General features: G+C 43.1%; 1 protein-coding gene across 3 annotated transcripts in view; it reads right to left on the bottom strand.

Annotated features, from left to right (window-relative positions):
- COL4A6 (collagen type IV alpha 6 chain) overlaps window positions 1–13,897 on the bottom strand; it is a 192,053-nt gene that overhangs the window by 62,859 nt on the left and 115,297 nt on the right. For all 3 annotated transcript variants that reach the window (XM_073361233.1, XM_073361232.1, XM_073361234.1), the window contains exons 5-8: window positions 11,672–11,806; window positions 9,759–9,803; window positions 3,554–3,670; window positions 865–933 (exon numbers count right to left, since the gene is read on the bottom strand). In XM_073361233.1, the coding sequence (XP_073217334.1) occupies window positions 865–933; window positions 3,554–3,670; window positions 9,759–9,803; window positions 11,672–11,806 (366 nt within the window). The remainder of the gene's footprint in view (window positions 1–864; window positions 934–3,553; window positions 3,671–9,758; window positions 9,804–11,671; window positions 11,807–13,897) is intronic.

The raw sequence follows: 13,897 nt of genomic DNA, 5'->3' as shown, positions 1-13,897 counted from the left end.
TCCCACTGACTTCATTGGGGCCAGGACCGAGTCCATAATGTTCATGTGTTTAAAGAATATAATAGCTTTCCAGTTGGTACATCCCAGTCAAAGAGCAATGGGGATAACAGGTAGTGCTTGGAATCCAACGGCAAGAGTAATGTTAACATACACTAGAGATTTTGCTGGTCGCACTCAGAAATGATCCAGTGGCTTTACCTAACTAATGGAGACAGGGTGAAATCCTGGCCCCACTGAGGTCAATAGGAATTTTTGCCACAGGATTTCGCTCTGGAATTCTAAGGGCAAGGACTACCATTGGCTTTTTATCACAACAGATCTAATGTGAGAGAGAAGGCGACCATGTACAGAGGGGTCGTGGCTGCTACAGAAGGTCTCTTCCATGTTATTCCTGCACCTAGAAGCTCCTGCCACTGCTTCACACAAGGCAGGACAAGCCTGCAGGAGGTCCCTCATTCTCAGTTTGAGGATGGTTGGTTTCTGCAGGTGCAGGAATTGGCATTAGAGGTGCCAGATCCTTAGGTGTGCCCTACAACAATGGTCTACTAACTATATGGGGACAATCGGACATGGTGAGCATGGTCCTGCGGGTGTACATTAGTTCTGCTGACGGATGAACAATTTGCATCTGTGTTGCAAGGACTACGTACTTGTAGGTTTTCAGTGTAATAATGTTTATGTTGTTAAAAATAAAGCTACGGCCTGCTTTCATAAGCCATAATTTGTGCCTCTGCATCCAAGCATACCCATGGAACCCTTGCCCAACATTGTGCGTGATTTAACCTACAGTATCGACCCTGTAGCATTCAGAGCGCATGTAGGTTTCTTCTGCTATTTCTTCTCCTGCATGTTGACAATTCTTACCTTACTTCCTTTAAGGCCACCTTGGGCATACGCAGGTTCTCCTTTGGGACCCTTGGGACCAAAGCGACCCTGTTTTTAAAAGAATGAATTTACAAAGCTATTTTTCTATAATCTGTATTAAAAAAATTTGAAATTTTTTTTCAGCAAAATACACTGAGGCAGACCCTCCTCTATGGAGCTATGCTAATTTATACCAGCTGAGGACCTACCCCTTTATATTTACCTTCTCACACCAAAGCATCTTCATGCTATAATTAAATGAAGCTCTACAAACATTTTATCTGGTATTCTCCCCACTTACTTTAGATTTTTCTCTTATTTTGAGGATTCAGACAACTGAAAGCTTGTCTACACTTATCAGGGGTTCGACGCATGGCAACTGATGCATAGGCAGTCGATTTAGCAGGTCTTGACCCACTAAATTGACCACTGATCGCTCTCCCGTCGACTCCTGTACTCCACCTGAACAAGAAGTGCAAGGGGAGTCGACGGGAGAGCGTCTCCAGTCAACATAGTGTAGTGTGGACCCTGCCATAAGTAGATCTAAGTACATCGACTTCAGCTACATTATTCACGTAGCTGAAGTTGTGTAACTTAGATCGATCTCCCCCCTTTAGTGTAGACAAGGCTTGAGTCCCAGTATTTTTAACATATTCATTGATAGTATGTAACTCTATTATTAACATCTCTGTTCATACACGTATCTGTTCTGTGACGGGTTGAACCAATCACCACTGAATTAAACTTAATTTAGACACATTAATCATTATGGGACAAACTGAATCCTGGGATAACTCCACTGAAGAAACTGCAGTTATATACAGGATGAATTCATTTTATAGCTCTAGGTTTAGCCAGCTGATCTTAATCTTAATCATCCTATTGGATTTATTTTAGGTAATTTCATGTTAATTGCCAATTTAATTTGAAGGAAGATAGCTGAGCAGAACCAGCTCTTATGGCCAAAAATATAATCCTACAAGGATTATCAAAAAAAGAAATTTGAACAGTATGTATGAGTAAATGGGCTTCTCTAGAAATCATTGCTTAAACTTGATCATATTGCTTAGGGTTTTTCAGTGTCCTGTCAACTTCTGGTTTCGACACATGCATACATTTGTACCACACTTTTTATATAGATTCAGTGTATTGACATTAATAGTGTCACTCGTATTTGCCAACTATTACTCATATGAGTTAAGTTTGTAAGATCATTTTTCCAGTCCATTCTGTGTCTAGGGTACTGTACAACGTTGAAAATAATTGCATATCTTTATGCTTTATTTAAAGGCTTAGGGTAAAATTTTAAAAAGTGCCCAAGTAATTTAATGACAGGTTTCAGAGTAGCAGCCGTGTTAGTCTGTATTCGCAAAAAGAACAGGAAGAATGTGGCACCTTAGAGACTAACACATTTATTTGAGCATAAGCTTTCGTGAGCTACAGCTCACTTCATCGGATGCATTCAGTGGAAAATACAGTGAGGAGAGGTTCCCCCCCCACTCTCCTGCTGGTAATAGCTCACCCTAAGTGATCACTCTGGTTACAGTGTGTATGGTAACACCCATTGTTTCATGTTCTCTATGTATATAAATCTCCCCACTGTATTTTCCACTGAATGTATCTGATGAAGTGAGCTGTAGCTCACGAAAGCTTATGCTCAAATAAATCTGTTAGTCTCTAAGGTGCCACAAGTACTCCTTTTCTTTTTTCCAAGTAATTTAGGAGCTTTAGTCCCATTTTCAAAAGTGACTCACACATTAAGGAGCCTAAATCCCATTGACTTTCAAAGAGACTTAGATGCTTTTGAAAATTTTACCATTAGTCTTTTTTGCTGATGTTGTTTAGCAAATGTAGATTAATGCAGACTTGCATAATGCACTAATGGATTCCCAACAGTGCCATGGAAATGAGCAAGTCAAGACTATAGTCACTGTTAGGCTGTCAAGTGGAATTAGACTAGTCAAACAGTTTGAGACTTAACTTGAAATCCTTCCATCTAGCCAACCATTGACACATTATGAAAAGGTGTCTTGCAAGGGACTGATGAGAGTTGGCATCAGCTAGACATATCTTGTGACATACTGCACAAAACTATGTTATGCTGCTCATAACAAGAGGTATCCAGAGCAACCATTACAGCTAGTAAATCAATTATTCAGCTTGTTAAATTGCTGGTAATCTTTCCTAAGTATCCTAAGACCTCAATTTCCTGAGTTAGACCACAGTTCATGAAAGTACCCATATGCAGGAAGGGTGCTTAAAGTGCATGCTTCACTTTAAGCACACGATTCAATTCAATTGACTCAATGGCACTGAAGCACACACTTAAATGCTTTTCTGAATTGGGCGTCTTCTGGCTGATCCTGCAAGTGCCTCCAATTCCTACTACAGTCAGTCGGGGCGTTCAGCACCTCGCAGAATTAAACACATAAGGGCTAGATCCTGTTCACCTTGAAGTCCACGTGAGGATTGTCAGGGACTGAAGGTTTATTCTAATGTGGCAACATACCCACCTTCAGGAACTTTATCTTCTAAAGTTACTCTTTTATTCACTGAATCTAAAAAAAAATTCACCTAGAAACAACATGAGTTGTTTTCAAATAACACTATCCATGTTCCCCAAGGATTCATGAGTCATTTAGTAAATAGCAAGAGCGCCAGAAAATACTGTGTTAGCCTAAGAACGTACAGGTGGCCCTTGTGTACCAGGAAACCCATCCAACCCGGAAACACCAGGACTCCCAATAGAACCATTGCAGCCATCAAGGCCAGGAAAACCTCTGGGCCCTGGCTGGCCAGGGTGGCCCTGTATGAAAGAGAGAGAGAAAGAGAGAGAATTAATTATATACAATATTTTAGCACTAAAAATATTGTCCCACAAATCCTATCGTCTACCACATTACAGCACAACACAAAGACAGTCTAGGGTTCACCCCTGAGTTCTGCCGTGCGGCAGCTTTCCTCCACCTGCAGAGAAAGTCAAGCCTGCAGAGGGCAGTAGCAAGAGCTTAATCAGCCTGTGCTCTCTACCTTGGAACCTGACTGCAAAACTCTTAGATAAATTTATCTGATTATTAATTAAAATCTGTCTCCCTGGGATAGTGTCAAAAGAAGCACAAACATCTTGTGTTTGTGGGGTCCTAGCAGGGCAGTATTCATTCTACATTCCTCCAGCACAGTGCAAGCAATACAGCACACTTGGGAGGAAACAGCAGGCAATGGGCCTAGTGCACAGAGGGGTGTAACTCCTAGTTGCCATCAGTGGGAGCTGAATGTATAAGAGTCAGAGCAGGAATAGGCCCAACAGTGCTGCGCACTGACAGTTCCAAACTGTTCTACATTCAAATTATTTCACTGACCCGAAAGCCTTTTACTAATTGCCTTGAACAAAAGTCATTGTAATGATCAGTTAATAGCAGGGAAATGAGCCTGATTCTGATCTCACACCAGTTTTACATTGGGGTAGCTCCATTAACTACAGTGGAGTCACTCTTGATTTACACTGATGTAAAGAAGATCAGAATATGGCCCTTTTAATTACTTTCTCTTGAGTGACATAGGGGTTGTGTGGACAATACAAGGGCAGGCAGAACCATCAATCAAAGAAAATGCCAGGCTATTAAGTGTCTCCTCATTCCATCCTCCTTCCCACAGGAATGAGATGTGTGCCATTCAGAGGCAGAATTTTGTGACCAGAAGGAGAGCAGTACATATCTGACAGCTCTGTCTGTCTCCACGGCCCTAGCCCTGAACCATTTCACAAGCCATTTTCAATTAATCCCGAAGATTCATCTTTACGGTGCAGCATTAGATACATTAATGACACATCCGAGGGAAGTGAAAAATGAGCTACAGAATGCTGCATTCTTCATGCATGACCGTTGGAGCCAAATTCACGTCACTTTCATTCTGATGCCTCACTTAGGGTGACAGGTGTCCGGTTTTCGACCAGAACATCCAGTCAAAAAGGGACCCTGGCAGCTCCAGTCAGCACCACCGACCAGGCTGCTAAAGGTCTGATCAGCAGTGCTGCGGTGCTAAGGCAGGCCAGTTCCTACCTTTCCTGGAGCACCGCGCTGTGCCCCGGAAGCAGCCAGCAGGTCTGGCTACTAGGCGGGGGGACCAGGGGGCTCCACGTGCTGCCCTCACCCTGAGCACTGGCTCCGAACTCTCATTGGCTGGGAACCAGCCAATGGGAGCTGGGATGTGGTGCCTGCGGCAGGCAAGAGCAGCAGGGGAGCGTCTTGCCCCCCCGCCTACTAGCATCGGACCTGCTGGCCACTGCTGGGGCATGCGCAATGCGGTGTCAGGACAGGCAGGCAGCCTGCCTTAGCCCCCCAGGCTGTGCCGCTGACCGGGAGCAGCTGGAGGTAAGTCCGTGCCCCAACGTCGAGCCCCAACCCTCACCCCAGCCCTGAGCCCCCCAAACCTGGAGCCCCGTCCTGCACCTCAAACCCCTCATCTATGATGAAACTAGCACAGCAGGGGCACAGAGAGGTTAAGGCCAAGATCCTCAAAGGTATTTAGGCCTCTAACTTCCCCTGATTTCTGGGAGCCTCAATACCTCTGAAGATCTGGGTCGAAGTGACTGGCCCAAGGACACACAGAAACTTAGTGGCAGTCTTGGAAATAGAACTCTCAGGACTTGTCTACACAGTGATTTACACTGGTTTAACTAACGATCTGAATTTAAACTGAATTAGTTCAACAGGTGCAAACCTCTGTGAGTGGCTCACTTTGGTTTCGCTTAAGCCAAAAAGGAACAGGGCTACGCTAAATGGAAATAAGAGTGTCCACACAGGGTTTTGCACCACTATACCTAAACCAGTTTAATTAAACCATGCAAAAGTTTGTGTGCAGACAAGGCCCCAGACCACCGTTCATACCACAATATCATGCTCCCCACAAAAGAATCTTTAAAAAAATAAAACACTCTAATCACTGTTAATTTGCTTATCTTCAGCTTGGCTGTAACATATCTTACGTCAACGTGCTACTCTGTAATGAAATACAAACACTGGGTCATGACTGCTCTTATTTTCAAACCCAACACATGCTATTGGTTCATACAGCAAATATCCCATGGGACACGTTGCTTTTCTGGGGACAGGAAGGGCTTTTGTAAGTTTTCCAGCAAAGATTGTTGCACGTTGACCCCACATGCTATCTTTTCATTTCTATCCTAGCATCCTAATAACACCTTCTGTACTGGATGAGCCAGATTCTGATCTCTTTCACTCCATCATAAACCTGGACTAGCTTCACTGACTTGAAGCAATGGGGTAGTACAGACGTAATTCAGGGCAGAATCTGGCCCTGTGCAGAGGGATCAGGCACTGGTGTAGTACTGGTTTAATGCCTTCCTTCTCCCTACAGAAAAGGGACAGTGCAATGGAACTAGCACAAGTAGAGTGAAGTGTATTTAAATGACAGGCAATGACACAATACCAAGGTGTTAGCACTTGGCGCTTGGAATTTAAATAGCAGTATCAGTCTCCATAACGTCCACATGTTAGATAGTTAAAGCCTCTTCTGAAAAAGCATCACACACATACATTATACATTCCCCTCAGACTGGGAAAAGCCTAGGATTCCCTACCTTCTGGCTAATCTGTATTCTTAGTTAATTTGTGACATCCTGTTGTAAGGGCCTGATCTTGAGAGATGCAACCACAACTCTCTAACTTCACTGAGTGGTGCAGGTACCCATCATCTCCCAGGATCTAGCCTTAAATGAGATCTTTTCCACACTGATCAACAGAGCTCGTTTGGCCTGAAAAATTGTGACTAATTGTTTTCATTGCTCTCTCCTTCTCTAATTCCGGCTATCACATGCTTTGCCCGATCTGCTAGCTCAGCACAAAAGGAACAACAGGTACCACAACAGACTAATTCAGGAGAACTTTACGGTCTGTAATTATGGCATGGCAGGGTGGATGATTCGCAGGCTCATGCTAACACAGAATGTGTGTGTGGGGCGGGGAGGGGGGCTGGGGGCGCTCATAAAGGAAAAGGTTCCCTGGGAAGTAGAAAAGGGAACCGGTTCCTCCAAAGTGACTTGTCCCACTAGAGCGGGGGTGGCCAACCTGTGGCTCCGGAGCCACATGCGGCTCCTTGGCTAGGCACTGACTCCGGGGCTGGAGCTATAGGCACCAACTTTCCAATGCACCAGGGGGTGCTCACTGCTCAACCCCTGGCTCTGCCACAGGCCCTTGCTCCTCCCCCCTCCCAGAGCCTCCTGCACCCCACGATCGGGGTGGCTGCCAGTGGGTGGGAGGCGCTGGGGGCTGGGAAGCTGATGGGGAGCTGCTGACGTATTACTGTGGCTCTTTGGCAACGTACACTGGTAAGTTCTGGCTCCTTCTCAGGCTCAGGTTGGCCACCCCTGCACTAGAGCCCTGCTTTCTCTCTCTCTCTCTCTACCCTAACACCGTGACTCTGAAGAGCGTGCTTTCTAAATCAGACAGACTTCGTGCAAAGGCAATCTTAACGGGAGAGCTCAACAAATATTTAAAAAAAGAGGGAAACATATGCAAACAAGAGTGAACCAAAACTAATTTAATAAGCAGCTTCATTTAGCATTAGAGCAAAGGGACCATTCTGACCAGCGCCAAGATCAACATATAGTCTCTTGCTGCCCAGGTCTGTGTTTCCTGGCACAGGCAATGACTCACCACTTGTAGAAACATTTCCTTTTAGAGTCCTGTATACTCAGCTAAAACCATATAAATCTTCTCTCTATATTTCCAAACCTTTGCCAGGGATGTGTTTGAAACTAATCCCCATGGGAAAAACTAAACATATACAGTAGAGAGGAGGACTTAAAAGCCTTTTCTACAATCTGTCTAAGGCTAACAATTAATAAACACATGCTGCTGCTGTATGTACTAGATCAAAGGGATGCATCAGCCCAACTGCAACACCATGATTTACCAGCTATCAACATCTCACAGGTGACCTCAGCTGACCACCACCTCCCACAGGCTCACCATTAGGAGTCCCCTTTGAGCAAACCTCAGGAATACCAATAAAACACACACCCTCACGCCCACATACCATAATCAGAACAGCGGTTACGGTGTTAACTCTTGTGCAGGCAAAGCAATGTATTTCCACACACACCCTAGATAATGACTGTAGATATGTATTTCACAACAAGTCTAAGCTTTTCCCTATCCTGAAATGCGATTACAATAATACTGGAGAACTATACATATTTTTCCAAGTAGCAGGATTCTCTATTTTCACCATGAAAAGAAGCCATTTATCTCAGCAGCAAGAATGAAAACAAAATGCACTGCTTTTAAAATTTCCACTGCCCCTTCTCTGCATCTGTAAGGGGAAGATGGCTCCAATCCAGTCGAGTTCAGAGGAAGAAGGGCCATACTCTTGAATAATCTGTTTTCACAATGAGCAAAATCAGCCTCCTCCCACTCATCCACCTGCAGCATGCTGTAAAGAAAACAGATCAGATCCAGACAGGCATGAGGTTTCAAATCCCCTTTGTCTAACTCCCCTAGCCTTTGCTTAGAATGTCTGTAGCTGCCAGCTTCCTAGCACTCTCCACGACAGTATCGCCCTCTGCCATGTTGGGAATTCCCACTCCCCAGAGCCTTATTTGAAAAAACACCCTGAGAACAGCTTGTTCCCACAATGTGTTCAATTATATTCAATATTATGGGAACAGCTCAGTCTCGTTACAGTTTGAGGATTGGCTGGTGGAAAAAGAAAAAAAACCTCAGTGGAAAGGGAGCAGAAGAGAACAGAAAGCAGGCAAAAGATAAGCAGGGGAAGGAGAAAAGAAAGAAATTGCTGAAGGCAGGGAGAGGAACTTGGGTGGAACAGGAGAGAGCAGAGCACAGCTTGCCCACATGGTCCCGACTGCACATTTCCAACAAACATTTTCAGAAACTGTCAGTTTTTTGAGTATTTAATCAATTCTAGAAAAGAGAGCGAGGGAGAACACACAAGGTGGAGAAGAAAGAAGGATACAGAAAATGGAAAAATCAGCAAAGAACAGAAGAGAATTAGACTATAGAAAGGGAAAAAATGCAAAGTGAACCAAATAATGTAGAGAGAGAAAAGAATAGAAGAGGATAGTCTGCATCATTAAAAAAAAACAAATCACAAAACCAGAACCAATAAGGAAGGGATCTGGAAGACATCTATGCAAGAAGAGCTGCAAGAAAACAGAGTGGAACAAGTAAAAATATTCTGGATTTTGAATTTATTATGAAAATTCAGTTTTTGACAGAAAACAATTTTTTGACAAAAAATGTTCAAGTTCTCTGTCAAAGTTCTAAAGAAAAAGAAAGCAAATAAAATGGATAAGCTGGGGAGAGTTTGTATTTAGCTCTATTATCTGGAAAACGCTGTAGCTGCCTCTTTCCTGTTTTATTGGCAAAATGTTCTGACCAGCCCAGATCCAAATTAGAACTAATTAGCCCCAGGTGGTAGGGTCTCTCAACTCCAATTTAGCAGTTTCAGTCGCAACAAGAGTTTACTAGAAATAGTTCTGAACTAAAATGTTGGATGTGAACACCTTCGAACATTGGTGAGGCTGAATTATAGGTGCAAACATGCCTCAGACTCAGTTCTCGTTCTTATACAACATGGATGTATCCCTTGCAAATGTCCATTTATCTGATACTTACCATCAAGATATCCGAGTCGCTTACAAATGACATAGAGCCCCTATAGACTCTAATCAACCCTCCTCTTTTACCCCAGACAGGAGATAAAGTGGTAAAATAATTACATTAAAATTATTATAATAAATATTATAGAAAAGGTTTGGGACGAGCCTGGCATTGTGCCCTTGTGCATGCTGGGATGCTGTCTCTGTGCTCAAATGCAATTGCCTTATATTTATATATTTACACACAAAAACTCACCGGAATCCCATTGATGCCTTGAAATCCAGGCACTCCCATTGGACCCTAAAGGAAAGAGGACACAAGTAATACTTTACTTGGACAATCCTATGCGTCAGTCACACGCATTTTATTCTTTATATGTATCATATATCACCCAGGTAACTCTTGTATTCTACATCTTGTGAGGGTAGATGATCAGATATCCTCAGTAAAAGGAGTGGAACATCTCATACTAGGCACACAGGCTCCTTCATTTTCATTGCAGTCAATGAGCTTGGAACTGAGGATGCTCAGCAGACAGGCTGCTAAATTAATTCCCCCAAAATGTTTTCACTCAGTATTTTAAAAGTGAAACACAAATTGTTATTGCACCTCTGGGGCACAGTGTGATGCTAATAATACATGGCTTTCAATAGAGATTAAATCCTGGCCTCACAAATGTTTCAAGAAATGTTACAATTGGATCTGCAATTTTGTCTGAACCAGCCTATACCATTATTCTCAGATGTTGCCAGCTGAGAAATATGCAAAATATTATATTAATTTACATTACTCCTGCATCTGTTCCAACTGAATAATGTCTTGTCTCTGCCAACCTGTTAGAGCTGCTGGATGTTGCATGTACCTCCACAGTAAAAGAGAATGTCTATGATAGCAGCAGCTATCCCGGAGCGGATAAGTGGTTCAATAGTGGCCAATATTTGCTGCTTCAATGGAAGGTGCAAAGCAGGCAGCTCCAGGATAAGTGTCCGTCAGGGAAAGGTTCTTCCTAATCCTTGATAGTCAGAGGCTGGCTTCTGCCCTAAAGCAGGAGAGTTTCTCTCTTCCAGAACTCTTGATTATTATTTTTAGACCTTATTGTTATAATTCTGGATGTTCTTTTTATCCTTGTTTTGAATCCTGCCCACCTCAGACTCAGCAACACCTTGGAGCAATGAGTTCCACAGGATATTTGTGCACTGTGGGAAGGGGGGTGGAGTATATCCTCTGCTCAGTTTTGCATGTTTTGCTTTTCAGTTTCACCTTATGTTCCCTTATTCTTGTCTTAGGAGAAAGGCTGAATAGCCGTGCCCTCTCTGTTTTCTCTACACCTGTCATTATTCTGAATCCTTACTCATTTCCTCTATAAGGTAAGCAGTCCCAATCTTTTTAATCTCTCTTAATATGAGGGTTTGATCATGTCTTGTTTCATTCTCATCACCTGTCTCTGAAAGCCCTCTATTTCTGCTGTGTCCCTTTTGAGGTGGGGTGACAGAACTGATCACTAATGGCATTATAATATCTTCTGTATTATATTCCATTCCATTCCTTATATGGCTCATAATTGTGTTTGCTATTTTGGCCACTGCTGCCCTTTGAGAAGATGTTTTCACTGAGTTCAGTAATGTTCCAGTCTTTTTACAATGTTGTTACAGTTAATTTAGAACCTAATAAGATGTAGAAGTAATTTATATATTATTCCCTCATTGTGCATTACTTTGCACTTTCCAACAAAGAATTTCACCTCCCAACATGATGATCACTCACTTAACTTTGGTAGGATCTGACTGTCAGAAATAGGTACGGCTGTTAGATTTCCCTCTAGGGGTATCCTAGTAATGCCCCACCCTTCTTTCATCTCTTCTTGTGACTTATGTCAGGGCAAAATACATTCTGATGGTTATGTAAAGCAAAAGACCCCACATGCAATGTTGAAGCCCATTTTACTGTGAATCAGCCAACAGAAGGTGACAGGCTGGACTGTATATACTACGCTGTATAATTCAGCGACCAAGATTGTCACCCTCAGACTAAACACAGTGGTTCCTCTGGAGATGTTTCTCAAACTTAACAGCAGTGAGATAGTCCAGTGCTATTTTTATTCACTCATAAAGAGTTGCTGTGATCACATCTACTGCAGGGAAAAAGAGGAAAACACTTACTGAACCTACCTTATCTCCTTTCAGTCCAGCTGATCCTGGAGAGCCCACTGCCCCTCTCTCACCTTTTGGCCCTGCCAAACCTTCTGGCCCAGCAAATCCTGGAACACCTATAGGTCCTTGGTTCCCAATAGATCCCGGTCGACCCTGAAAGGGTTACAGTAAGAGGTAAGTCAAATTTTCCATGCTTCACAAATGCCCTGCATGTCTCAAATATAACAACACTGGCCAGAGAACTGTAGGCAGATCAGGAAAGATCTCTGAAGGTTCCTCTGTACACTCTTGGTTATAATGCTCATCAGAGGTATTTCAGACAATGTAGAATGAAGCATAAAGAGTGAATTAAACAAATAATAAGACACCCCTACTTTTCCAGGAGGATTTCTGGCAATTCATCAGGCTGTAGGAACAATGGAGGCGAATGGCATTTGAAATTAGGTTTATTACTTCTAGATGAGGTTGACCCCTCCAGTTCCAAGCTTTAATGATAAGTACAAAACATCTGTACCAAACGTTTTGGTATCAAACACAACAGAGGGAAGCCAGGAAATGCAATACAATGGCTAGTCTTGCATGGGTCACATGCAATCAGAAGCCTTGCACTCAGAAAACACATTTATGTTAGGCTATCACCATACTTGGCTCAAGATCAGTGGGGACTCCAATGTCCTCTCCTGTTGCTTGGTAGACAATACGTGGATTTAGGTCATGCCCCCCTAGCCCTTATGCACCATCATTATTCCTATCCTGACTAACTTTAGGAAGAGAAAAGCCATGAATACCGTTTTCCAGGGAAGTGTTCACCTTCTGTAGGGTTTATATAGAAAGAAAACACAGAGCACAATGTTTGTCCTGCAAAAGCTTTAGACAGCTACAATATCATTATCTCCTGCAGGGGAAATGCAGAATCCTGAACTCTGATCTTGCAGCTGACCAATCTGATAAATACTACTGGCCCAATTCTTTGTTCAAATACTCCACTGTAAAGTAGGAGTCACTCCATTTAATTCAAGGGGACTAGGACCCCATCGTGCAAGGTGCTGTACAAACACAGAACAAAAAGACGGTCCCTGCCCCCAAAGAGCTTACAATCTAAGCATAAGGACAAGAGACAACAGCTAGATACAGACAGATACATAGGGGAGCACAAGGAAATAATGAGACAAAGTTAAGCATGTGCATAACTGCTTTGCTGGCTGGGGCCAAAGTGTGCAGCACTTTGCATGTTGAAGCCCTATGTGTATTTTTTGTGCTGATACAAGTTAAACAATTTTTTTTAAAAAGTTGCTTCCCACACTGAAGCTCATCTGCCCAAACTCTGGCTCAGATCACATCTACAAATTAGACTGGAATAAAGGGTTCAGAGCAAAATTGCTTATGCAGCCACAACAGCATATTTGAGTTATAGAGTTCATGGCCAGAAGGGACCACCAAATCATCCAATCTGACCTCCTGTATGTCATATGCCACCAACACCAGCCACCGCCTGCACGTTAAATCCAACAGCCGAAAAGAAGTCCAGTGTATGATAGCCCACAGGAGACTAAACTATGATGTGCCACAGGCAGAGAATAGGAGGGACGGAGCTGCAAGGGGCACCAATGCTCAAGGCCCCTGCAATGGCAGGGAAATGATTAAGTGAGATATATGTAGGAGTCACTACAAAACAATATTATAAAAGTAAAACATATTTGTCCATTTCCTCTTTCTCATCCAGATAATGTTATTTTGTAGGCGCCAACAAGCTTTTCAACTTAATTCTCAAGAACACGCAGCATTTTTGAAACCAATTTACAGTTGAAAAGAAAGTGTTACTCTGGTGGCAATTGGAGGATGTACACAATACATGATATTTGTGATCTGTGTTCAGACACAATTTGTGCAACCAGAGCCTCACAATGGCTCCATTAGCAGGGGAAATAATGCAGTAACTAAACATTACCAGAAGATGGCAAACTTTTCTAAAACTGCAGAGACAAATACAGTTTAACATCTTTTATTGTTCTGGTATCACCACAGAAATCACAACGAAGGCTGAGTTATGCAGAGCTGCCTTGTAAGAGTGTGTGTAATCTGACCAGTGCTTAATTTGTAATGAAAGAGGTTCCCGGGGCTCAAGCAATTAGGTGCTGGGCTCAAGCAATTTTTTTACATTCATAACTGATGCAGCGAACAGAGGTGCCAGGGCTATGAACTGCCAAGCCCAGAGGTGCCAGGGCTCAGTCCTGCCAAGCTCTG

This window comes from Lepidochelys kempii, chromosome 9 (genome assembly GCF_965140265.1).
Source record: "Lepidochelys kempii isolate rLepKem1 chromosome 9, rLepKem1.hap2, whole genome shotgun sequence".
Classification (NCBI taxonomy): Eukaryota; Metazoa; Chordata; order Testudines; family Cheloniidae; genus Lepidochelys; species Lepidochelys kempii.
Note: the sequence above shows the minus strand (reverse complement) of the source record. Positions and strands in the feature narration are given on the sequence as shown.